We start from the raw sequence: 27,843 nt of genomic DNA, 5'->3' as shown, positions 1-27,843 counted from the left end.
TAGCTTAATATTACACTGCCTTTTGGTTTACAATACTTTATTTAATCTAAATTATTTTGGGGGGAAAAAGGATTACAGGTAGTGCTCAGTCAATGACGGTAACTGGGACCAGAATTTCCATCACTAAGCGATGCAGTTGTAGACCACAATGTCACGTGACCTTATTGCTTCGCAATGGCAATCCTGGCACTCCCCATTGCCCTTGTTAACTGAATCCCACTGATCGTTAGGCGAGGACTCACCCTGATCAAAGCCATCCCCTACTTGGTTCCTCCCAGCCCTGAGCCCTGGTAAGGTAAGGGACTGCTGCCTCTTCAACTCCCCCACCCACCTATCTCTGTCCCATCTCTGCCCTTTTGGCTGCCCTGCACTCCACTGCCTCTGCTGGCCCTGCCCTGCCACCCCCAGCTGGCCTTTGCCATCTTCTTCCTCCCACTGCTTCAAAGCCTAGCAGGAAGGCTGCATGCAGACTCATGCATGCTGCCTCGCAAAGGGCCAAGCCAGGTGCACCTCAGCAGCAGTGGAAGGAAGAAGACAAAATTGAAATTGAGTTTCAGTGCAATAATCATTATAATAAGTTTATTGGTATTAATCTAAAGGTATAACTGGAATGGACTTATCCAAGATGGAAACTAATATACCAGTAAGTTTTTGTGGAGATATAGCATACATCAAATACCAACATCCTGGTGGTGATTCTCCAGAAGTCACAAGTTCAGTGAAATCATTTGTAAAAGAAGATATTTTACCACATAGTAATGTTGCTCGAAAGTCTTCATCAGAATTTGAAAGGGTTCCATCAAAAGTAAGAAGAACAAGGTCTTCTCCATCATATGGTAGACATCCAAGACGTGGACCATCACACAGAAGACGCCAACGCATGGTAAATGTTGTTGAAGATGAAGGTCCATTTGCAGACAGAAGCATCCGCAGAAGTAAGTGGCAACAATCTCTGCCATGTATGAGAACATATACGAAAGAACTGATATAAAGTTGGTAATTGTTCTCATTGTAGGATGGACATGGAATATGTGTTATTTCAAGTTGAAGATAAAATGCTTTTTACTTCTCCCCTTTAGATCCAGCTTCCCAGTCAATGTAATACAGCAAATTTTTGTAAACTTTACCCAACACTTTGTAATATTCACTGTAAGGATTCTAACCTACAATAACAATAGATTTTTCAGAGATAAAGGGTATACTTTGGATTGGATGCATTTAGATCTAAACAGTCATACTTACAGTAAGTTCATGAACTAGCAGGGATATGCAAACGTTTTGAATTTGAACCATTTTGAATTTGAAATAACCTGTTTCAAATCTAAAGCAGCTGTTCTGTATTTGAACTATTCAAAATTTTTATCAAAAATTCAGAATGTTTGCACACTCCTAGTACTTAACCTAATTAATTGATTTTGCTTAATATCCAGGTGGAATCTCATTTAAGTTTACAACTACTCTTCATTTCTCATTTCTGCTTACTTGCTTACCTAGTGATGGCAACTGCACAGACAGTATCAGTAAGAAGGGGAAGGGCAAGAAGTTCAAGAAACAGAAAACCTAGCAGGCTGTTCCCTTCCAACATGCACACTCATTAGAGCAGCTTTTCTCAACTTTTTGACCCTGGAGGAACCCTTGAAATATTTTTCAGGCCTCAGGGAACCCCTGCACATTCAGGCTCAAATGTAGGCCAGAAGTTATAAAATTATTATATTCATTTCATGTATAGGCCTATAAAAATGCATTAACAGTGTTAACTAACAATAAAGAATGAAACTTACCTCTTTCATGTGAAGTTGCCTGAATTTGAAATAATTTTTTAATAAATTGTGATCTCCCAGGGAACCCCTAGTGACCTTTCGTGGAACCCTAGGGCTCCAAGGAACCCTGGCTGAGAAACCCTGCATTAGAGAATAGTATAGATGCTTTTGTATCTTTGACAGTGCTGGTTTCTTGACATTATGGTATGTAAATTTTGAATTCACTGTTCCCACTGCCACCCCTTTTCTCACTTGTTCTGCAGTAGCAGAAAGAGAATTTACTAATATCTGGCCAGCCTAGTACAGTAACCCATTCTTTGTGATACATGCTGGCTGTGTGGCAAAGGCAAGCAATCAAGGAAGTGCAGAAAGTGGCTTCTTTAGCTGTGTACAATCTCTGACACCCACCCCTGAAATCTCACTAGAATGAAACAAGTTTTTAATAGTGTCTCCTTCCCTCCCACTGCCAGCTGAAGCATTAGCTTGGCAGCAGTCAATATATAATATATAATATATAAATGAATGACATTTTTTAAATTTATGAAACAATTTCAAGAAAGAATTTAAGCCAAGAAAGATACAGGACATTTTAATTTGAATTCAGCAAGAGCTATTGGCTATTCTCAGCACCAGTTAATTTCTCTATGCATTAAAAACAATCAAACAAAACTCAAAGGAGATTTTTAACTATTTTCCTGTATTGTCGATGGCAATAATGGGTTTAGATAACATATTCCTCTTAGACATCTCAGTGGGTGACTCCTGTTTGCTGTCCCCTGGTTAATTCACAGGAATGAGTTGATAACCAGAGGAGGAAAACAATGGCAGAATTCTGCTGCTCTTCATCTAAGAAAGTTGTTGAACACACAGTTGTTCAATGTCTGAAAAAGCAACTGAGGTATATTATATTTGAGAGGAATACCCCAAGGAACAGAGGGTGTTCCTATTTCCTTTGCCTAACCTTATATATTTGATGAACTGAATAACTCATGGATCTATTACAATGGTGCCATTTTTGCCTTCTGGGTATCTTTTAAATTCTATACTTGATTGCCCAATTTGTTTTAAATATATAATCTGAAACAATTTTTCTGCTTCCTTAGCTTTCCTTTTGAAACTATATCTCATGTTGGCATTTCAACTGGGTTGCGCTGTTGGTATAATATGTGTGTTCCTCTACTGGTAAGTGTAATTTATTGCAACTGTCACCATCTTTGTGTCCTCAGGATATGTTGGGACAACAACTCTAAACTAAGCAGCAACTGGTTCCAAAAATAGTGCATTATGATATGCATTTCGTTCCATTACATATGGGCTCCTAAATATTGCACACCATTGAAAAACCAGTTTTCTGCTTGCACCTAAAAATCTCTGCCACTTGATGTGTGCATCAAGTGGGAACTAACCTTCAGAAGAGTTTGAAAGGGTGTTTATTCAGACACTACCCTGTTGGGACTAGAAATAATTTGCACACATCACGTGTCAACCTCCTGGAGGCCAAACCTCCAGGAGAGCTATGCTTGCTTCTTTTGGTGCCACTACCCTCCTTGAGGAAGCACATTTGAGGAAGAGTCTCAGGTATATGCAATGCCACTGAATCTAAGCATGCTTAGTGGGAAGTAAGTTCCAGTGCTCAGTGGAATTTGCTCCCAGGGGAAGCTTAGGTGATTGCATCAGCCAGAAGCAGAAGAATTGCAAAAGGGGATCTAATGATATGAGCTGGCTTCTGACACTATCATATGGATTTCAACAACAAGTATTTCTCTGTCTCAAGACATTGTAAGAAAAAGCCAGGGGCATGTGTTCAAAAAGATCAGTGGATAGATCTGGGTATATCAGTGCAACAGGTCAAAATGGCTTGTATCTTGAATGGTCTGAAGGTGGTGTATATTCCTGAGGTTACTTGCCACAGTACAGAATGTGCATTTTCTCCCAACCTTTAGTGGTTCCAAGCAGTTTGCTTTTAGCCAGCTGAATATCTCTCAATCCTGTCTCCAAGCAGTGACATGTGAAAGTCTAATCTTTTGATCCTGTTCTCATTTTCTCTTCCCCCATGCCCTGTTTTATTACTGTGGGTATGAGTATTTCCCCTCTTACTGTGCAAAAAATCCTCTACAAATGATGAGATGTAACTTAGAAAAAGATAAACAACTGGTTCACATGAAGCAAACTCACCAACAAAACACTGGGAGTCCGTCAAATTAGGAAAAGTGGTTTGACATAAGCAAACATTTGCAGTTTTGATGAAAGCCAAGTGCAATGTCAATTGCTATAAATTTATTATTTCATTATAGAACTTCTAAGTTTTCTAGGACTTGGATTATGGGGGGAGGGAGGAAAGTGGGTCTCCTGTTCCCTATCTTTGAGAACATTTTCTTTTGGTACCCCTGCTTTGCTGTGGTCCTTCCTGCTATATGCCTGATTGGAAAAGAGCTGGTTTCCAGTTTCTTACTGCTTTTTCTCCAACCCATCTACCCACCCACCACCATGTTCAGTGCTTGAATTATGTCTGGGCCATAAGGTCTGTTATTCAGGTTGTATATAGAACTATGTGCTAAATGTCTTGTTACTATGTTCCACTGCTCACAAGGCAACAAAGATAAGAAATACATTTCAGTTAGAAATTATGGATATCAAAATTTGATTTGAAATTAGAATACGATCTTAAATGTGAAAAAATGCTCAGCTGCGTAGTAAATACCATTTAAATATACATAATGAACTTCTGCAAAAGCTACATTTACAAATTTACACACACACACACACACATATATACACACCCAAACACACACACAAATTTATTTGATAAATAAATAAATAAATAATTTTATATCAGTTTTTCTCTTCTGTCTGGTAAAAATAACCTTCTACTGCTAAACAATTGCTTTGTATGGGCAGCTGATTTTCGTTTTCTTTAGATGGAACAAAAAAAAAAAACCCAACCGACCTCACAGGGCTACGGTTATGGGAAAAAGGAGGAGGAGCATTATGTACATACCACCTTGAGCTGACTGAAAACAAAGGCAGGATTTTTTTAAAAGAAGTTATTCCTCCTGTTTTTATAATTATTGTAAAAATGTATAATAATTACAATTATATATAATATAATAATTGTAATTTTTTTTCCTGTAAACTAGGCTCCTGTTGGGTTAACATTCATCATGTTTTCTACTATTTTATTGGGTTTTGAACTTCACTGTTATTTTTAATATTTTTATGATCCATACTGAATATAGAGAGGTGGAATGGAAATATTTTAAAATAAATAAATTACTAATTCCTTCCTTAAGTATCCTTTCTGTAACTATTTTTGGGTGTTTTGTCCAGGAAATATCTTAAAATATGGGTTCGGAGACGTCCATGGTTTTGCTATTCCCTCTTGTAAGTATAACATATTACAAGTGCAAATTATGAAAATCTCTTTCTTAGTAATATGCATTATTTCTTAGAAAAACTATAATAAAACCAACATCCATGAACAAGCAAAGCAAAACTATTTGTAGTACCAGTTGCATCAGCAGTCTCTAGACTGAGAAACAGTACTTAATAATATTATGAAAATACACTGTATGTTTGATAGAAGATGATCAGCCATCTAAACATTCATAAAAGAATGCAATTTTTCATTGTCATAAGTATCCCTAAACCAATGGTCTAATTAGAACCTATAAAATTCTGTCTGGTAAAACCAAATATTGATAGAATTGACAAGATAACATCTCCACATTTGCTTTATTAGTATTCTAATTTCCATTCTGCTATCTAGCTAATTTATATTGACATTCAATATGAAAATAATAATTAAGTGGGGGGTATACTCGGTGAACTGGATTGCAGGGTAAAGTCACCTTGGAGTCAAGCTCAACTTCAGATGATTGCACCAATGCAATTTCCTTGGTAGCAATATGGAAGTGGTTTGCCATTTCCTTTTTCCAGATTTCTTTTACTTCCCAGGCTAGCCTACAGCTCTGATATTTACAGGAGCCCATCCATCGAAGTTCTAAATAGAGTCAGTCCTGCTTAGCTTCCAAGATTAGCGAAGGTCAACTATGTGGTGCTTCCTGCAAAAGTAAAGTGTACTGTAAGAACATTTTATTTGATTTATGGTTATAGAGATATTCTCATAATAATCTGTAACTTAATAGACAGAGTCTTTGTCTTATTCAGATTTTAAAAATGGATGACAATCTGCTAACTGAAGTGGGCAAGGGGTGATTCCTACTCATTTGTCTAGCTTCCATGTCCCCCAAATCTACTCTGGAGAATTGGAGAATCTATGAAAGTCATTGGGGATATATGTGTGAGTTTGAAAATTGCCCTTTCCTATTTCCACTGAGAGAAGCAGTTCTATCAATAGGAAACCTGCATTGATTTTAATCCAATATGGTTAGAATGAAGTTTGAAACTGATGTCTGCTCTTTGAGGAATGGTGTGTTTACTGGGATATCTGAAGCTTCATCACTGTATTTCTTTTACAGAGCCATAAAGATTTATTTAGTTTCTATTGTTTTCCTCTAAAAGGATTTTACTGGATTGTTAAATACAAGATCTGGTTTTATCTATAATTATTTATTGAATGTTAATATTTTTATTATAGTATCAATTGTAAAATAACAGGGCATTTTAAACTCTAAGATGGCAGTATGTTTATCTGATTTTAGACCAGCAGTCTTGTTAGTGGTCATTGCCTTAGCTTGCTGTGATCAAGCCCGAAGAAGATTTCCTTTGAATATAATTTTATTAGCACTATTTGTAAGTATCTCTTGTAAGTAATGCTCTATATAATATATTAATTTAACTGGTCAATTTCTTAAATATGTCGTTATTACCTTTTGTTTATTATATATGTCATTGTACCAAGTTCCACAATACTTTACATTTTGAATAATGCTCTACTTGGCTTGTACAGTAAATACAAAGACAGATAGAACTGTCTACTTTGATATTTTCCAGTCTGGTTCCCAAATGAGTTGGACGACAGCTTCTGTCAACCTTGCCCCAGCCCCCAGCCAGCATGGCTAAGGGACCATCAGAATGGAGAAAGCTAAACTGATTCATATGGTGTTCAAAATAATGGAAGTCTGTACTTCCTACCCTGTAGCTATTTGTAACATTATTTCCACCCACAAGATAAGCTTTGGGAAAATGCATATTACATATAATAACAATTATAAATATGCAGTGTGTTGGCATAAACAGCATGAGACCATTCATCAGTGATGTCAGGCTGAATCAGCTAAAAAATTAATTTCCTGTTCTCTTTGTCATTGTTGGTTCTTACTCTCTCATATTATAAATTATATGGATCATCATGCCCTTAGTAATTATGCTAGATACTTAATTAGCTACCACAGAGTCAGACCTTCATTACTTATGGGTCTCAAGTCACTTGAATTTATTGGTCCACCATTCCAGCAACTCATACTGGAAGGTTATGATATCAAGAATATCTAGAATACTTATAAGGTAGTTCAGTTAAAGCTCTGAATTAAACCTGTACAGAATTAGCTTAGAATTAGCTTCAGTGGCTAGATAGCAGTTTGGCCTGGATTTTGCTCATTATTAGAGTGGTGCACAAAGGTAACTGCATTTTATAAATGATTGCATCCAGGAATGCACCACCAAAACCTGAAACATGGGATAGCTATTTTTGACTCTGTTGTCATTTGTGCTGTTTCAGGTGAAGATTACAGTATTCTTTTCAGTTGCCTTTACCGTAATTTTACATAACATATCTATTCACAGTGTTCTCACAAATACTGTTAAGTACATAGGATTTACTGCCTGGGAAGTTATATGGAAGAATTCTATATGGTACAGTGAGTTATAAGAGTATCTTCTTCGTTGGAAAATGTAGCCATTGTCTCCAGGAACAAATGCAAAAAAGATATTATGTAAATAATAGTAATAATACATGAATAATGTAATAACACGTAATTACTTTTATTTTTAGACAATCCTTATGGGTACATGGCTTGGATCAATTGCAGGGTAAGTTGTTAATCAACAGATTGAATTATGTTGTGTTGATGTGATTATGGATGTCATAGAAGTATTTATGTGTTCTTGGGTTTTAGCTTCTTCGATGCAGAAACGGTGATGTGGGCTGTTGGTGCTACTTCACTGGTGACATTGGGACTGTGTATTTTTGCTCTTCAGAGAAAAGTAAGCAGTCACTGTTTAAATGTCCTACACAACCATTTGAGAAATGAACAATTACATCAGAATTAAAAATCAGGTATGTCCTGTCTCCTGAACTATACATTGGTTACCTAGGATTTGAGTATTTGGCATAGTGAAGGTGTTACCAGGAAACATAATTAGCATATACTTACACTTATGTAAGAACAAGTATACCTTTTTGACTTACAGAGAAATACTTGCATTGCAGCCGTAGTGTATTTGTTCATATGCTTTGGATTAAAAATTGCTCTATTAGAAATCAGACATTTCTGTGCTTTCTATATCTGTGGGAAGACCCTTATTTTTAAGTGTCTGCTAGTCAGCTCTCCTTGTAGTTTCATCCAAGCTTTGTCATGCAGATCTACTGTATATCCTTTATTTGCTTTCCAGTTATAGATTCTGCCTTCAGCCCGGGTTCATGAGATCAAGAGCAATTACTGTTGGAACATGCAAAGTTGAGCCTGCATAGATTTCATGTCTTCTCATAATAACCTCATGTTGCAAGCCAAAGTAGTAATATTCTTATCCAGCATGCCAAGTCTTTATGAACATTAGCCATCTCAGAAAATAATTTGCATGATTAGCCTCCTTAAAGTTACACACTGATTGCAATTTGTCCATCACCATAGGAGTCAATTCATCCTGAGAAGAACTCTCAACTCCAGATTGAATTATGTCCAAAGACTCAGGAGTTTCATTTTGAGTACTAAGAATCTTGGCAGCAGAAACAGTTTCATCTTGAGGTCTGAACATCAGTACATTGGACATTGGGACTTTGAGCGTGTGGGCAGTGGCCGGCTGGGAGGGATGGCTGCAGTGGAGTGGCAGGCTGCTATGGACCCTCTCTCCCCCCATGGAGGCCACTTTTGCCTTCCCTTCAGGTAGCCCTGAGAAGGGAGGAAAGGAGGGAGGGAGGGATGTGACTCCATCTGCTGGCTGAGTTCTCTGAGCGAGGGGGTTGTTCCTTTACCTCTTAAAGAGGCCTTGGGTTGCCCCCTCCTCAAGAAGCCATCGCTAAACCCCACCATACTGGATAATTTTTGTCCAACATCTCACCTCCCTTTCTTGGGGAAACTGGTTGAGAAGGTGGTTGCACAACTGTTTCAGAGGATCTTGGATGAAGCCGATTATCTGGATCCTTTTCAGTCAGGATTCAGACCTGGGTATGGGACAGAAACGGCATTAGTCACACTTTTGGATGATCTTGGGTGTGGTGGGATGGGGGTTATGCATCCATCCTTGCCTTACTTGACCTCTCAGCAGCTCAGAGGATTGGGGGTGGATGCCACAGTGTTGTGCTGGTTTGCCTCCTTTTTCCAGGTCAATACCAGTCAGTGGTGATTGGGGAGAAGAGGTCCTGCCCGTGGCCCCTACTATGTGGGGTGCCCAGTGTTTGGTGTTTTCCCCTGTCCTATTTAACAGCTACATGAGGCTGCTGGGTTAGCTCATCCATTGGCATAGGTTGAGTTATCATCAGTATGCTGATGATACCCAGTTATATATCTCTGCCCCTGGCAAATTAAGCAGTGTTGTGAATGTCTTATCCTGGTGCCTGGAGGCTGTGAGGGTCTGGATGGGGAACAACAGGCTTCAGCTGAACTCTGGCAAGACTGATTGGCTTTGGGTTTTAGTGCCTACTGATTCTAGGACTATACCATCTTTGATGCTGGATGGGGTTGCACTGCCCATCTGGGGGTCCTCCTAGACTCAAGACTCCTGCTCAAGGAACAGGTTGCAGTTGCGGCCAGGAGGCCTTTGCACAGCTCCATGTTGTGCACCAGTTGCACTCATTCCTGGATTGGGAGACTCTGCTCGCAGCCACTCATGCCCTAGTCCTCTCCAGACTGGACTACTATGTGCTCTACATACGGCTACCCTTGAGGAGTATTTGGAAGCTTCAGCTGGTGCAGAATGCAACGGCGTGGGCAGTTATATATGCTCCCAGAACAGCACATGTTACATCTCTGTTCCGCAAACTGCATTGGCTGCCAGTTTGCTTCTGGGTCCAACTGAAGGTGCTGGTTTTAACCTTTAATGTCCTTCATGGCACAGGACCTGGTTATCTGAGGGACTGCCTCTCCCCGATTACATCTGCCCATCCCATTACATCTGGCAGAGAAGGCATGCTGCAGGTACCATCAGCTAGGGACTTATATTTGGTAGGTCCCAGGAGGCGGGCCTTCTCTGCCGTGGCATCTGCCTTATGAAACATTTTCTCCCCCAGAATCAGGTTAGCCTATCCCTGCTAATGTTCTGGAAGTCCCTCAAGAGCCGGTTATGTCACCAGGCTCTGGAGGTGGAGGTGGAAATAGAGGACGCTTATAGAGTTAGATCAAGGGGTGGGATCCCAAAGAGAGCTCCTCTGATTACTGTCAAATTCTGCAGGGTTGTTGTTCATGATACGGTTTTGAAGAAGGCACGTGGGATGTCTACACTGAAATTTAAAGAATACGTATTGCAATTTTTTCCTGTTTTCCCTTTATCTGTGATTTCTTCAAGGAAGGAATTTTCCTTGGCTCAGTCCCTGGCTAAAAGTATTTCTTCTTGTTTCCTGCTATTTTCTGTACATCTCTGACCACATCAAGTGTTTTATGGATCCTGATGCAGCATTGGCATTTCTGACTACACAATGACTGATTATCGCCATCTCATAATGCCTGTGTTGTCTTGGGTAGAGTTCTTTGTTTTGTTTTTGGCTGATCAGCATCACTCTCTGCTGGGTCTTGTTGTAAATGCTTTGCTATTAACTTTATTCCCTCCCTTTTTTTTTTTAAATGAGAATGGGCAGAGGGAGGGGCTTGAGGTGATGAACCTGTCACATGTTTCACCTAAGGACTGCATTGCTCCATCATGGAAATGCTGGTCCTGATTAAGGTTGTTATGCAAGGACTACCTGAATGTTAAAAATATGGTACTGAGGCCAGCTGGTTGTCGCTGGAACCCCAGATATTAGTTGGTTTTAGGATCTTGTTGGAAAGTAGACAGGAGGGTAGATGGAGGATTTTGTGGCTGGCAGAACATCTGGAGTGTTCAGAGACTTGTGGATCCCTTCTCATTCTGGTGTCATGTAGGAGGTGGCAGTGGAGGAGCTTTAGGAGACTGGCAGAGAGTGGATCCCCTGAATCTGCTGGATGGCTGAGTATGAATGAATGAAAATAAGAGAAACCAGACAGAGAAATAACTCCCTACTTGAAAAAGTACTTTTAAATGTGAAATATTTTAATTAATAAATTGTCAGGGGATATATATTTTTACTTTTATAATTCCTAATATTCTAGGCTCACCCCACTAAGGTAACAAATATATTTATATAGTAATAGCAGAGCGAATGCTATGTTATTATGCGATATATCTTATTAGTCGGTAATATATTATTGTATTTGTTTTACTTTGCTTTTCTCTTTTTAAATTTTGCTGGTCATTGACCGATTTGATTTGATTTGATTTGATTTGATTTGATTTGATTTGCTGGGTGGCTGAGGTTCATGGCCCAGCACTGGAATCAGTGGAGGAGCCAGAGGAGCTTCTTGAAGAAGCAAGGGCAGCGTGGCAGTGAGAGCAGCTGCAGGTGCTGCAGATCAGCCATTTACTGATCAGCTGGCAATATGAGCCAGATGCTTCGGCTGTTTCAAAGGCACCTGAGATGCTTTCTTATTTGACAGAACCATGACAGAAGAAAAGCCCGTAAGTTTTATATATCAAAAGCTCAATAATATTTTCAAAGTGGACTTTCTGGGATTTTCCAAACATGGATTAAAGAACTGGATTCTCCAATAATGCCCAATCAAAGGCTTCTTATCCTTAAAAATGTTAAAATGTATCAGCAGATTTGCGATTAAAGTTGATTAATCAAATATTGCATTTAGAGTATATTGGGCTCTCCAAAGAATGTATTTGAAATATGTATTTGAAAAATATGTATTTGAAAGGATGGACATCAGATTTTCTTTGCTGGAGATGCAAAAAATTTGAGGGTTCATTGACACAGTATGTTCATGTGATCATTTGATACCTCTTTGGAATGGTATTTTAATCTATATAAGTAGGTTTATGGGAAAATCTTTAAATGTTAAAGATGCTAACATGATGTTGAATTATATACCAAAGCTTTTGAATTTGACTGTATATCAAGAATTATGATTGTATTGGGATGGCAGGGTGGCTAAAAGAATTATATTGAGAAATTAAAAAGTGGTATTATCCCAGATCTTAAGGAAAAGCTTTTGGAAATGTGAAACTTACCCATCTTGGAAAAGGCAGTATTCTCTGCTATGTTTTAGATTCTTTGCCACTTGGACTTTTTATCTTTATTCTTATTTATATTATTTATTACTGTAATTTTATACTGTATATTTTATGCCTGTTGTTTTAATTGATTATTGTAAACCGCCCAGAGTCCCCTGATGGGAAGAGATGCACAGGGACAAATTAGATAGATAGATAGATAGATAGATAGATAGATAGATAGATAGATAGATAGATAGAGAGAGAGAGAGAGAGAGAGAGAGAGAGAGAGATAGAGAGATAGAGAGATAGAGAGATAGATAGATAGATAGATAGATAGATAGATAGATAGATAGATAGATAGATAGATAGATAGATAGATAGATAGATAGATAGAAGGATGAAGCAATATATACTTCTTTGGCAGAGATTTTGTGATATTTTATAGTATTTTGTATTAATTATACTATACAGGTAGTACTCATTTAACAACCCTAACTGGGACTGGCAACTCCATCACTAAGCAATGTGGTCATTAAGCAAAATGTCATGTGATTGCTCTGCTTAGCGATAGCAGTTCCGGCAGTCCCAGTTGCTGTTGTTGAGTGAATCCCATGAAGTCATTAGGCAAGGACCCACCCAGATCCAAGCCATTCTTGGAAGAAGGTAAGGGACTGCCTCCACTTTAATTCCCCCTATCTACCTATCTCCTCCCAGTCTCTGCCCTTTTGGCCACCTGCCTACCTGCTGCCACCAGCTACCCTCACCACCTGGCCCTGCCTGTCACTGTGCCTGTCACACCATATGCCACCACCAGCTGAGATGTCATGAGCACTGATGGTGAGCAGGAGGAGGCCCCTATCCAGGGGGGAAAACACATGTGTAGTAGTGAGGAGTTGAGCAGTCATTCAAAGAGACACAGAACAGACCCACCTTGACTTTTGGGGTTTATCTGTATGAGTTTTCTCATGCTGCTTCAGTTTGTTAGGATTTTTTGTCTAATGTAGCAGTAATAAAACACTAGAGACTTATTCCTCATCTCAGCATGGTCCCTGACTGTTAGGACATGAGGCCTTCTTTCATGCTGCCTTCTTTTGTGGCAGTGCAGCCGGGGCCTTCTTTTGCATGCCAGCCAGGGCCTCCTTTTGCAAAAGAAGGACCCGGCTGGTGCACAAAATTAGGCTGGTGTGAAAGAAGGCCCTGGCTGTGCCGGTGTGAAAGGACCCTCCTTTCACATACCAGTCAGGTTCTCCCTTAAGGCTGGTGATTGTAAAGGCCCAAATGTTGTTCACCTGACCATGAGGGCACTGTGACAGCCAGAACTTTGAGGATCGGTCGTAAGTCCATTCAGTAAGTCGATGTTGTAACTTTGGTCACTGAACAAATGGTTGTTAAGCAAGGACTACCTGTAATACTATATGGTATTTTTTAGTAAACCAGTGACTACTGATAATGTGATGGAATGTGTCTCTGAGGAGGGAGGTGGTGCAATGGAGGTCGCAGGAGAGGAAGGAGGGGGTGCATTCCAGGGGGAGAAACGATCTTACAGTTTGGAGGACCTTGGGCATCAGGCCAAGAAGCTGAGGTAGGACCTGCCTTAGACTGCCTGGAGTATTTCTCCCTAGCACCTTTTGGCTTTGCTCAGTTTGGCAAGATTCTGTGTATGGTAGAAACAATAAAGAACTAGAGCTTCATTCCTGGCTCAGCATTGTTTCTTCACTTCAACCCTGACAGATAAGTTTAATATGTAGATTTTTTTCTTTTCTTAGTTTGTTTTTATTAAATCTCTTTTCTTTTGTCTTCTTTTTCTCTTTTCCTTTTATGTTCCCATTATTTTTTCTTTATGGATTGTTTTGCTTAATTGTGTTTTTTAGTGTACAGGTAATCCTCAGTTAATGACGGTAATTTGGACTGGAATTTCCATTACTAAGCAATGCGGTTTTAAAGTGCAATATTACATGACCGCTCCACTTAGCAACGGCAGTTCTGGCACTTCTGGTTACTGTCATTAAGCAAATCCCGCAATGTCATTAAGTGCAACATCACGTGGTTGCCATTTGTGACCTCCTGCTGGCTTCCTCATTGACTTTGCTTGTCAGAAGCTGGCAGTGGAAGTCTCAAATGGCGATCATGTGACTGTGGGACACTGCTTCTGTCATAAATATGAAGACCAATCGTAAGTACCACTTGTTCAGTGCCACCATAAGTCTGAACGGTCGCTGAACAAGTGGTTATTAAGTGAGATCCAATTATATTTTGGTGTTTGCCTATACTTTGAAAAATGGTAAAAAAAAATTTTAATTGCTTCATTAGAAAATGTTTGGATTCATCCTTTCCTGGAGTATTTTTTATTAGGGTTAAAATAAACTCTAAACTCTGAGAGCTGAATCTAATGTAAAGACTATGTAGTGGATGAGAAATAGCAGGACTGTAGGGAAAGGGGATCCTTTCTTCCATTGTTCATGGCCACAATCTTCTTCTCCAACTCTCCAGATTAGTTTCCAACAGTATTTCCAAGCTATGTGCAAAGAAGAAACCAAACTATTTAGTTGCAGAAAAATTGATCAGTGTTTTCTGCTGCTTTACCTGGAAACCAGGGCTGCAACTAGGGTCTGTGTCACCCGGGGCAAACATGGATTCCACACCCATTTTGGCACCCCCCAGTGCTCATTTTGGCATCCCCCACCCCAGTGCGGCACCCGGGGCACATGCCCCGCTTGCTCCCCCCTAGTTGCAGCCCTGCTGGAAACTATGTTTGTTGTTTTTTATTCATTTAGTCACTTCCGACTCTTCGTGACTTCATGGACCAGCCCATGCCAGAGCTTCTTGTCGGTCGCCAACATCCCCAGCTCCCCCAGGGACGAGTCCGTCACCTCTAGAATATCATCCATCCATCTTGCCCTTGGTCGACCCCTCTTCCTTTTGCCCTCCACTCTCCCTAGCATCAGCATCTTCTCCAGGGAGTCCTGTCTTCTCATTGTGTGGCCAAAGTATTTCAGTTTGGCCTTTAATATCATTCCCTCAAGTGAGCAGTCTGGCTTTATTTCCTGGAGGATGGACTGGTTGGATCTTCTGGCAGTCCAAGGCACTCTCAGAAGTTTCCTCCAACACCACAGTTCAAAAGCATCGATCTTCCTTCTCTCAGCCTTCCTTATGGTCCAGCTCTCACAGCCATATGTTACTACAGGGAACACCATTGCTTTAACTATGCGGGCCTTTGTTGTCAGTGTGATGTTTCTGCTCTTAACTATTTTATCGAGATTTGTCATTGCTCTTCTTCCTAGGATTAAGCATCTTCTGATTTCCTGACTGCAGTCAGCATCTGCAGTAATCTTCGCACCTAGAAATACAAAGTCTTTCACTGCTTCTACATTTTCTCCCTCTATTTGCCAGTTATCAATCAAGCTGGTTGCCATAATCTTGGTTTTTTTGAGGTTTAGCTGCAAGCCAGCTTTTCCACTTTCTTCTTTCACCTTCATCATAAGGCTCCTCAGTTCCTCTTCACTTTCAGCCATCAAAGTGGTATCATCTGCATATCTGAGATTAATGTTTCTTCCAGAGATTTTAACTCCAGCCTTGGATTCCTCAAGCCCAGCATGTCACATGATGTGTTCTGCATACAAGTTGAATAGGTAGGGTGAGAGTATACAGCCCTGCCGTACTCCTTTCCCAATATTAAACCAGTCTGTTCTTACGTGGTCTGTTCTTACTGTTGCTATTTGGTCGTTATACAGATTCTTCGGGAGGTATACAAGATATCTTGGTATCCCCATAGCACTAAGAACTTGGCACAATTTGTTATGGTCCACACAGTCAAAGGCTTTAGAATAGTCAATAAAACAGAAATAGATGTTTTTCTGAAACTCCCTGGCTTTTTCCATTATCCAGCGGATATTGGCAATTTGGTCCCTAGTTCCTCTGCCTTTTGTAAACCCAGCTTGTGCATCTGGCAATTCTCGCTCCATGAATTGCTGAAGTCTACCTTGCAGGACCTTGAGCATTACCTTACTGGCATGTGAAATGAGTGCCACTGTTCGATAGTTTGAACATTCTTTAGTGTTTCCCTTTTTTGGTATGGGGATATAAGTTGATTTTTTCCAGTCTGATAGCCATTCTTGTCTTTTCCAAATTTGCTGGCATATAGCATGCATTACTTTGACAGCATCATCTCGCAAGATTTTGAACAGTTCAGCTGGGATGCCGTTGTCTCCTGCTGCCTTGTTATTAGCAATGCTTCTTAAGGCCCATTCAACCTCACTCTTCAGGATGTCTGGCTCTAGCTCACTGGCCACACTGTCAAAGCTACCCCTGATATTGTTATCCTTCCTATACAGGTCTTCTGTATATTCTTGCCACCTTTTCTTGATCTCTTCTTCTTCTGTTAGGTCCTTGCCATCTTTGTTTTTGATCATACCCATTTTTGCCTGGAATTTACCTCCGATGTTTCTAATTTTCTGGAAGAGGTCTCTTGTCCTTCCTATTCTATTGTCTTCTTCCACTTCTGCGCATTGCTTGTTTAAAAATAATTCCTTATCTCTTCTGGCTAACCTCTGGAATTTTGCATTTAATTGGGCATATCTCCCCCTGTCACTGTTGCCTTTTGCTTTCCTTCTTTCTTGGGCTACTTCTAGTGTCTCAGCAGACAGCCACTTTGCCTCCTTGGTTTTCTCTTTCTTTGGGATGTATTTTGTTGCCGCCTCCTGAACAATGTTGCTCTGGACTTCTGTCCAGAGTTCTTCCGGGACCCTATCTACTAAGTCCAGTCCCTTAAATCTATTCTTCACCTCCACTGCATATTCCTTAGGAATATTAGTGAGCTCATATCTAGCTGATCTGTGGGTCTTCCCTAATCTCTTTAGTCTGATCCTAAATTGTGCAAGAAGAAGTTCGTGATCTGAACTACAGTCAGCTCCAGGTCTTGTTTTTACCGACTGTATAGATGTCCGCCACCTTTGGCTGCAAAGGATGTAGTCAATCTGATTTCGGTGTTGTCCATCTGGTGAAGTCCATGCATAAAGCCGTCTCTTAGGTTGTTGGAAGAGAGTGTTTGTTATGCAGAGTGAGTTGTCTTGGCAAAATTCTATCAGCCTATGTCCTGCTTCATTTTGTTCTCCCAGGCCATGCTTACCTGTAATTCCAGGTGTCATTTGACTGCCCACCTTAGCATTCCAGTCTCCTGTGATGAAAACAACGTCTCTTTTAGGCGTGTTGTCCAGTAGGTGCTGCAGATCCTCATAGAACTGCTCTACTTCAGCTTCTTCAGCATCTGTGGTTGGGGCGTATATTTGGATCACTGTGATGTTAGATGGCTTGCCCTGAATTCGAATTGAGATCATTCTGTCGTTTTTTGGGTTGTATCCAAGCACTGCTTTAGCCACTTTACTATTAATTATGAAGGCTACTCCATTTCTTCTGTGGTCCTCTTGTCCACAGTAGTAGATCTGGTGGTCATTTGATGTGAAGTGGCCCATTCCAGTCCATTTCAGTTCACTGATGCCCAAAATGCCTATCTTTATTCTTGACATCTCATCAATAACCACATCCAATTTGCCCTGGCTCATAGATCTTACATTCCAGGTTCCAATGGTGCGTTGATCCTTAGAACATCGGATTCGCCGTTCGCCACCAGCACCATCGGCTGCTAGCTGTCCTTTCAGCTTTGAGCTAGCTGCGTCATCACGTCTGGGGCTAGTTGAACTCATCCTCTGTTCCTCCCCAGTAGCATTTTGACCATCTTCCGACCTGGGGGTCTCATCTTCCAATGGTATACCAACATATCTCTGGTTGTACTGATCCATTTAGTTTTCACAGCAAGAATACTGGGGTGGGTTGCCATTACCTTCCCCAGGGATCACATTTAGTCTGACCTCTCTGTCATGACCTTCCCGTCTTGGGTGGCCCTTCACGGTTTAGCTCATGGCATCATTGAGGTGCTCAAGCTCCAGCACCACGACAAGGTAACGATCCTTTGCTGAAGGCTGGAAACTATGCTCTTCATTTAATATACTTCTATCACATACAGGAACATTTTGCTGAAAAATAGCCAAGATATAAACTGGCATAGAAGAATTTTATTAAGGCTGTTTAATTTACTGTTAGTTCCAAAGAACTGGACAGCATCCTTGGGGTTGTCAGGTCAGCCACCTGTGTTTTAGATCCATGTCTCTCCTTCCTGAGTGGTTAAAGCTTTCTGAGAAAAATGTAACTGGGTCCAAATGGTGCTGAATTCATCCCTGAGGGGGTGGTACTTCCCTTTCTTCCTCAAGAAACCATCACCGAACCCAATAGTATTAGACAATTTTCATCCTGTCTCTAATCTTTCCTTTTTAGGGAAGATTGTTGAGGTGATCAGGCTGCACCTTCAAAAGGCCCTGGGTTCAGACCTGGATACAGTACTATAATTAATTATACTTGTTAGTGATCTCTATAGGAACCGGGAGTGAGTAGTGCATCCATCAGACCCTCCTTAATCTCTTAGCATCTTTCAGTACGCTTGATTGTGGTATCCATCTGGAGTGACTCAGAGGGTTGGGGGTGGGAGTCACAGTGTTGTGGTTCCTTCCCTACCTCCCCATTGGTTCTAGTCAGTGTTGTGTGACGGAGAGGTCTAGGACTAAATCCTGGTTTGTGAGGTTTCACAGGGCTCCATTTTCTCCACTGTCCTATTTAACATGTAGATGAGGCTGCTGAGTGAGGTCATCCAATGGCATGGAATTAGGTATCATCAGGATGCTAATAACACCCAATTGTACATACCCGTCTGAAGAAACAATGTACCCTCTGGGATTGAAATGGTCCTGACTCTGCTGGCCTTTCACAAGGTACTGAAGACCTAGGTCTTCCCCAGGGCAGCTGGCAAAGCTGTTAAGTGAGCTCATCTTAGTGGCATGATTGTGTGTGAGTCATCCCAGGTGCAATGTGCTGTTTTAAATTGTTCATTTATGGTTATTTTTAATGGTTTGTTAGCCACCCAGAATTTTGTGTTGAGTGGACTGCCACATAAATTTAAGAAATAAATAGATATTTTGCAGGGATATTAAGTTTGGTAGGGACTCATGTGTATGTGTTTTGAGGACTGAAGCAGTTATGAAAATGTTTTGGTGAGTATGTAATGGATTAGTTAGTGTCTTTCCTTCTATGCATCACATTACTCAGATACTCTAGATCTTAGTTTCTGTGGGGTGGCAAAATGTGTTGATTCCGATGTTGCTTCTCTTTAGTGGGAACTTACCATCACATCTGGAATATTGCTAGTCTTGCCGCTTGTTGTGATCAGTACTGGAGTTCTTTGTATCATCCTGCAATCACAAGTAAGTGAAGTACTTTTATTTTTTGTCCCAAAAACATTTGTTTTACCTTTTTTTACTCTTGATTTCATAAGCTCTTTCCTGTCTTGTTGAAGACTAAGGAAGAATGCAACTATCATTATTTTAGCTTTTTATACTGTAATTATGGTTGCAAATACTTTTAATTCTGCTAAATCAGCCTTTGACTTTCCAAATTAAACTGAACTCAAATTCAGTCATGTGCAGTCAGCAGTAAGTGGCACTCTCTTTTCAGTGCAATAGGAGGCAAGATTTGGTGGGCTTTTTTGGCTGGAAGACTAGTTGTAGTTTCATTAGAACTACAGCATTTAATTTTTATATGGAGAGTTTTTACTGACAGCATATGCAGAGGCTTAACTAACAGTAGCTAAACATATCTATCATCTATCTATCATCTCAAAAAATGAGAATTGGTAAGCAGGTAGAAGTATCATGCCAAAAATACAAGTCTTAACTTTATGGTGTATCTTTTGATCAATGGCCATTCAGCAAATACATTCATACATACATACACATGAACAGTGCCTCTCATGACCCAGAAATAAGCTGAATTTTACTGGGCTCAGATTTGCAGCATGGAATTGTAATTGTGAAGGCTGAGAGGCAAAGTGTATTTATTTATTTATTTGTGAAATTTATATGGCTGCCCATCTCCCACAAAGTAATTCTGGGTGGCATACAGTAAAACCAACAATTAAAAAATTTTACAAAATCACTTGAAAAATAATTAAACATAATAACAAGATTGATCACAAGAGAGAATGCATCAGAATACTACCTGTGATGCAGCCAGTACACAGGCTCCCTATTGTCGGGGGATCCCCAGGCCTGTTGACAAAAACACGTTTTAAGGGCTTTCTGGAAGGTCACAAGAGTTGGGGCTAACCTAACCTTGGGGGTGGGGGGATGATGTTCCAGAGGGTGGGTGCCATAGCAGAAAAGGCTTGTCTCCTAAGTCCTGTCAGATGGAACCCTTTAACAGACGGGATCTGCAATATGCCTCTCCTGCCAGACCTGATGGGACAGGTAGATGTTACTGACCATGTTACATCTGATGAAAATTTAGAGGGAGGATTAAGGTTGCCTTACATCACTCTTTACTGTATACTGTATATTTGATAGTATAGGATATCACAATTCCCTTGAAAGAGTCTGGAGATTCTGAAAAGACTCTCTGTGCATACTTGAACTATCTAGATGGGGACATCTTTGAAGCCATCCCACCCATAAAGGGAGATATCTGTATGAAATGTTAAACCCACCTATGAAGAGTATTAGTGACCTGATCCAAAGTTCTTGAAAAGCAATGGCTACTGCAGACACAAGAGCCCAGCCTATTAGCCTTATTAAACTGGCCCAGTTGGATATGGAAGATAGTAACCTTGAGAATCGAGATCTGCCTGCCTGCCACATGGAGACCAATGTGTATCATTGTGGCCCTGTTTATTCAATTACAGGGAATGGTAGCTCATAAGAACAGAATGCTAATATCTAAAAAGTAGAGCAAGTTACAATGGTGTGGTCAGGTCTTATGTAAACTGCCTGGGACAATAGTAACAGTTGATGTCATACATTATTCCCAGACCATCTGGATGTCAGAAGATCCTCAGAATGGAATAGTCTAGTACTAGCTCTCCAGCAAAAAGGCAGAACCTATGAAGCAATACACTACGTCAACTAGATGATAAAAAGGTGACCCCGATAAGGCATATCTTTGGAATCACATAAAAGTATGAAGTGCTGGCAATCAAAAGATGGGCCAGGATGGGGCACAGCTAGCATGCAACTTTATATAACCTAATTATCTGGATGAACAGTCCCATCATGGTGTGACTAATTGGCACCTCCCAAAGGAATAGATGAGGCAAATGAAGAATATCGCCAGCATATTCTGAAGAAGTCTAGTGGATTGTGACCTGGAGTGAGGCTCAATTTAGTGAAAGGCTTTACATCTCCATATATAGTACAGCGCACCATTGAAGAAAGGTGAAAACATGTGAAGGTGCCAGACATTAACAGTCATCACCAAATATATAGGGCCCTTATCTGAGGCTGTCAAACTTGCCTGGTTTTTGCTTAAGTATCAGGTCATGAGCCCCCAAACATTGCAATTTGCAGAGCAGACACAGATCACTGATTCTGTTCACTTTAAAAGCAAGAGAAAGACAACTCTTAGACAAGTGGTTACAGCTTGAGTCTATGTCAAACCTTTAACCCAAGGGGAAAAATGTGCCTTCGAGTGGATGGAAAGCACCAAAATATTTCAGTGTGTGGATCATATGGATACCAGTATGTTTTAAGGAACCCTAATTACTTTTTATTCTTGCTTAGTTCTAACTCTAAATTCTGGTTTTGCAGTTGACGGAAATATTTTATGCTGGTGTTGGAACACTTCTTTTTGGCATAGTAAGTCTTTATCTTAAATTAATGAGATTGAATATATACTACATAGAGTGAAAGGCAAAGAGCAATGTGCAAGACTGAAACTCATTACAGCTTATTTCTGTAAAAACAAATTGTGGCTTAAATGATAATCTGAATTAGGTCACTGAATGTATGACTATGTCTGTCTTGCTTAGTTTCTAATTAGCAAAGCGTATTTTCTGAATACAAACCTTACGCAATACCAAGGGACACTGTGCTGGTTCTACAATAGAGTTAGTCTTTCTTAGGTAGGCATAATTATTTATCAGAGAAGTACTAGGAAAATTCTAGTTCCCCAATAATTTATTTTTAAAGAGTTATAGTTGGAAGGGCTTTCCCTTTAGTATTTATACTGTCTCCCACTCCCCCGCCAAGTCCTGTTGTGCTGCCTTATCATGGCAGGGGGATGTTCTTAGGAGGGATGAGTGGAGAATGTCAGGAGTGTATGCCCACAGTATATATTCCCAACAGAGTCATCCAAGGCACGAAGGTCATCCCGGCTGCCCAGCTAAAGCAAGCAAGCACCTATATTGGGTAGCAGTGATATAGGAAGATGCCGGAGGCAGATGATCACTTTAGTGACAATGGCAAAGGCATCAACTCATAGTGAGGAGAAGGCAATAGTAAACCACTCCTGTATTCCTAGCAAGAAAACCACATGAATAGAAAAGATACAATGATTGATGATATAGTGCCAAATGGCAAGCCTCTCAGGTTTGATGGCACTTGCTACTGAGGAAAAACTGAGGAACTTTTGGAGCAGTAATGGAGTTTATGATGCAGGTAGATTAAAACCTTCAGGATGTCTAGCTGCTGATGTTGCCATAGAGGAAAAGAAAATCTGAAGCTGCAAAGACAGAATTCCAGTAGAAACATGGAACGTAAGGAGCATGAATACCAGAAAGCTCAACACAGTGGAAGATGAAATTAAATGACTACAGATTGACATTTTAGGCATCAGCAAATTGAGATAGACTAGGACTGGACAATTTCAGTCAGAAGATCATACTGTTTATTACTCAGGACATGAAAAAACTAAGAAGAAACGGCATTGCTTTTATAGTTAGGAGGGTATAGGAAGAACAGAACTTGGCTACAATGCAATCAGTGACCAAATAATATTGATTATATGGATAACCCTTTAGTATGACTCTCATAGTTTACACTCCAACCACCCATACAGAAGGAAGTTGATGCGTTTTATGATCAAGTTCAATCTGAAATCGACATAACATGCAAGCAAGATATGCTGCTTGTGATTGGAAACAGGAATGCCAAAGTTAGAAACATTAAAGAGGAAAATGTAGTTGGATTGTATGGCTTGGGATACCAAAATGAAGCAGGAGACTGCCTTACCAACTTCTGCCACTCCAATGATTTCTTCATAGCTAATACTGTCTTCAAACAACCAAAATAATGCCTCTGTACATGGACATCACCAGATGGAATATACAGAAATCAAATTGATTTTATGATCACTAAAAGGAGATGGAGGAGCTCAATTATAGTATCAAAGGCATGGCCAGGTGCTGACTGTGGAGCAGATCACAAACTGCTGATGTGCAAGTTCTAAGTTAAGCTAACGAGGAAGAAAGCCAGTCATCTTCCACAATATCATCTTGAATATACCTATCATTTTCAAGGAGAACATCAGGAATCACTTCTAAGTTTTAACTTTCACTGATAGAGAATCAGAGGAATTATGGAATGAACTTAAAGAAATTGTTTAGTATGAATATGAAAAGAGACTGCCAAAAGTGAAGAAACAGAAGGAAGTAAACTGAATGTCAGAACAAACTGGATATTGCCAAGAGAAGCCAAAACCAAGACAGACAAAAATCTCAGAAAGGAACTTAATAATGAGTTTAAGAGAACTGTTAGAAGAGAAGTAGTAGTATTACAGCATCTGTAAAGACACTGAAGATGGAAGAGACATGGGAAAAGAAGGAAAGTCTTTCAAAAGATCTTTCAAATAATCTTTCAAAATTAAGGAGGTTCCAACCTCAAATTACTATGCTAAAGGATGTCAATAGATATAAACCATTGTAATCAATAAAAAGATCAAACTAAAATGGAAGGAGTATACCAAAATACTGTACAGTACAGATGTCAACATCCAAGATACCTTAGAATATATTCCCTACTTATAAGAACTTCTGGTACTAAAAGTTAGATCAGCACTCCGGTCATTACCAAATCAGCAGGCTACAGGAACTGATGGAATATTGTACCCACTGAAATATGGCAAGCCACAGAAGAAGAATCAGTAAAGGTTCTAACCAAGCAATGTCAGCCAATCTGGATAACAACCCAGTGGCTAACAGATTGGAAGAGATCTGTTTACATTCCAGTACCAAAAAAAAGGAGACTTAACAGTGTGTGCAAATTACTGCACAATATCCTTAATTTCACATGCCAGCAAAATAAAGTTTAGGATCATCCAAAACAGATTACAGCCCTACATGGAAAGAGAGATGCCAGATGTTCAAGCTGGCTTTAGAAAAGGCTGAGGAACATGAGACATTATTGGTAATGTATGCTGGATAATTGAGAAAGCCAAAGAATACCAAAAAGAAGTCACTATGTGCTTCATTGATTAAAGAAAGGCCTTTGATTGTGTCAATCATGTCAAGCTGTGGAATGTGCTCAGAAAAATGGGAATCTCACATTTCATTTTCCTCATGAGAAACATACACAGGTCAGGAAGCCACAGTATGGACAGAACATTGTGAAACAGACTGGTTCCAGGTTGGCAAAGGAGCGTGACAAGGCTGTATACGCGTCCCTTGTTTATTCAACCTATTGCTGAATGGTAGCTGGATTGGAAGAAGATGAGTGTGGTTTTAAAACTGAAGAAGAAACATCAGTAACCTGTGCTATGCTGATGACACTTCCCTGATAGCCGAAAATACAAAGGATCTGCAAGCTCTAGTAATAAAAGTCAAGGAGCACAGCAAAAAAAATGGGACTAAAATTAAAATATAAAGACGACCAAACTAATGTCAACAGGTAGAACAATCATCTTTAAAACTGACAATCAAAATATTGAAGTGGTAGATAGCTTCTGCCTTTTGGGATCATCCATCAATAGTAAAGAATCAAGCAGTCAAGAAATATGTCACAGACAGCACTTGGTAAAGCAACCATGAAGGCCTTGGAAAAGAAATTTAAATGTTGTGATGTGTCTATAGCTACAAAGATCAGAATCGTGCAAGTCATGGCATTCTCTGTGACATTCTATGAAAGTGAAAGTTGGAGTCTGAAGAAGCAGGATAGGAAGAATATAGACACTTTTGAACTTTGGTGTTGGAAAAGACTCCTGAGAATACCATGGGCAGTCAAAAAACCAAACAAATGGATCATCAAACAAATCAATTGAGAGTTCTCCCCCGAGGCACAAATGACCAGGCTCAAATTATTATTCTACTTTGGACACATTATGCAAAGACCTAGTTCTCTGGAAAAAGCTCTAATGCTGGGAAAGGTGGAGGTAAAGAGGATGACCAGCAGCAAGTGGATGGACTCAGTTAAAGTGGCGACGGGTGCTTCATTGGAAGACCTGAAAGACCAGATTAGAGAGAGATTGTCATGCGGAAAATCTATGTAGTCACAAAGAATTGACTATGATTTGATGACACATAATCAATTTATACTGATACCATTTCTAGGAGATTGGGGTTGAATACAGACTAAATTAGTTGTAACTATTTCTTATTTAAACAAATGGAACTTAACCCATGACTTCACGCATAAATTTTAATAGGACCTAAGGTTAACTAATTTACAAGGTAAAAGTCTCTTTATAAATTTAAGTTCATTTGGTGTAAATATTAGAAACTCTATCAATGATTAATAATAAAAACAGAATTCCCTTTTTTGTGGTAGAGATCTTTAAAGTAAAGGTAAAGGTTTCCCTTGACGTAAAGTCCAGTCGAGTCCGACTCTAGGGGGCGGTGCTCATCTCCGTTTCTAAGCCTTGGAGCCGGCGTTGTCATAGACACTTCCGGGTCATGTGGCCAGCATGACGACTCGGAACGCCGTTACCTTCCCGCCGAAGCGGTACCTATTGATCTACTCACATTTGCATGTTTTCGAACTGCTAGGTGAGCAGGAGCTGGGATTAACAACGGGAGCTCACCCCGCCGCGCGGTTTCGAACCGCCGACCTTCCGATCGACAGCTCAGCGGTTTAACCCGCAGCGCCACCGCGTCCCTATAAGAGATCTTTACCACACTAAAATATTAAAATCACTTGACTAGACACACTAGAGGGATAAAGTGATAAAAAACAGGTTAATTATATAAACTATTATGCTAGATAATTGCTTTTAAGATAAATTATATCTTCAGTGAGAAGTGAAATGAGAGTAAAATAACATACTGCATTTTCTTTTCTTGTTATTTTAAAAGTACCTGTTGGTTGACACACAACTAATGCTGGGAAAGAAGCATCATTACCGCCTGAATCCGGATGAATATGTATTTGCAGTACTGAATGTCTACATTGATGTTCTCAATATGTTTTTATTTATATTGAGATTTGTTGGTTTCATGAAGTGAGAAGCATGCTGTATAGATTGAGTAAAGAAGACTGTACAAAAGTAACTTAAGAAAAAGTTTCAAGAGCACTGCCAAGGAGAAAAAAAAATTAAAATATCATGAAGCAGTCTGAGGAAGAAAATGGTTCTGGTCAATTAAATACAATTATGTAGGGCTAACAGTAAGCAAAATACTTTTGGAAGGTTTTAATACTGCTAAAACTAGATTTTAAATTAGAATACATGAAATATTTTTACAGGGTTTATGCCATAGTATTGCTAAGAAAACTTAGTAAAGGTAAAGGTTTCCCTTGACATTAAGTCCAGTCGTGTCCAACTCTAGGGGACGGTCCTCATCTCCGTTTCAAAGCCGAAGAGCTGGTGTTTGTCCGTAGACACTTCCGTGGTCATGTGGCCGGCATGACTAAACGGAACGCCGTTACCTGCCCGCCAAAGCGGTACCTATTGGTCTACTCAACATTTGCATGTTTTCGAACTGCTAGGTTGGCAGGAGTATGAAAACTTAACAGAACAAATATAATTCATATACAGATAGTCCTTAGTTAACAACCATTCATTCAGTGACTGTTAAATTACAGTGGCACTGAATGAATGGTATTTATTCCTGGTCCCTGAAGTTATGGCTGATGCAGCAGTGACATTATCAAAATTCAGGTGCTTGGCAGCCTGCCTGCACTTACAACCACAGGGATGCTTCAACCCACCCCATTTCTCCTCCATCTCTGCCCTTTTGGCCACCTTGCACAATGGCATTCCTTAGCAGTGGTGGCAGTGCCAGCGGTCCTGGGGCTGAAGTAGAAGCCTGAGGCCTTCAGCAGTCTCAGCTGGCTGCTGCCACCCCCGGGCCTCTATTTCAGCCCCAGCGCTGCGAGTGCTGCCAGTGCTGCTGAGGAGTGCCATCTCAAGCTCTGCGCCACAGCCAACCACCCCAGCACCACAGCACAAAGCTCCAGCCGTACCCCCAGCTGACCTTCATTGTTGTCTTTTTCCTGCTGCCGCTGAGGCACGCCTGGCCTGGCTCTATGCAAGACAGCTGCTGGCTGTGCCAGATCAGGCCATGCACAATTTTGAAGCCTTCTGAAGCACTGCAAGAAGGCAGCGCATGATTTGAAGAGGGACAGTGCACGATTTGGAGAGGGGCAGGAGTGACTGGAGCTTTGTGCAGTGGCACTGGGTTGGCTGACTGTGGTGCGGGGCTTGAGGCAGCACTCCTTGGTGGTGGTAGCAGCGGCACCGGGACTGAAGTAGAGGCTAGCTGAGACTGCTGAAGGCCCTGGGCCTCTTAATTCAGCCCTGGTGCTGCCACCACTGCCAAGGAGTGCCGCTGTGCAGGCAGCCAAAAGGGCAGAGATGGGGAGGGGGAGATAGG

General features: G+C 40.4%; 1 protein-coding gene across 1 annotated transcript; it reads left to right on the top strand.

The window, feature by feature from the left end:
* Positions 1-607: 607 nt before the first annotated feature.
* On the top strand, positions 608-26,582 carry LOC134496283 (protein lifeguard 1-like). Its single transcript, XM_063302021.1, has 8 exons — positions 608-935; positions 2,864-2,942; positions 5,088-5,141; positions 6,422-6,512; positions 7,714-7,751; positions 7,838-7,925; positions 19,388-19,477; positions 26,326-26,582. The coding sequence occupies exons 1-8, from the start codon at positions 611-613 to the stop codon at positions 26,473-26,475; spliced, it is 915 nt and encodes a 304-aa protein (XP_063158091.1). The 5' UTR covers positions 608-610; the 3' UTR covers positions 26,476-26,582.
* The last annotated feature ends 1,261 nt before the right edge of the window (positions 26,583-27,843 follow it).

The sequence above is a fragment of the Candoia aspera genome, chromosome 4 (assembly GCF_035149785.1).
Source record: "Candoia aspera isolate rCanAsp1 chromosome 4, rCanAsp1.hap2, whole genome shotgun sequence".
Taxonomy (NCBI): Eukaryota; Metazoa; Chordata; class Lepidosauria; order Squamata; family Boidae; genus Candoia; species Candoia aspera.
The sequence above is the reverse complement of the archived record's forward strand: the minus strand, read 5'-3'. Positions and strand labels throughout refer to the sequence as shown.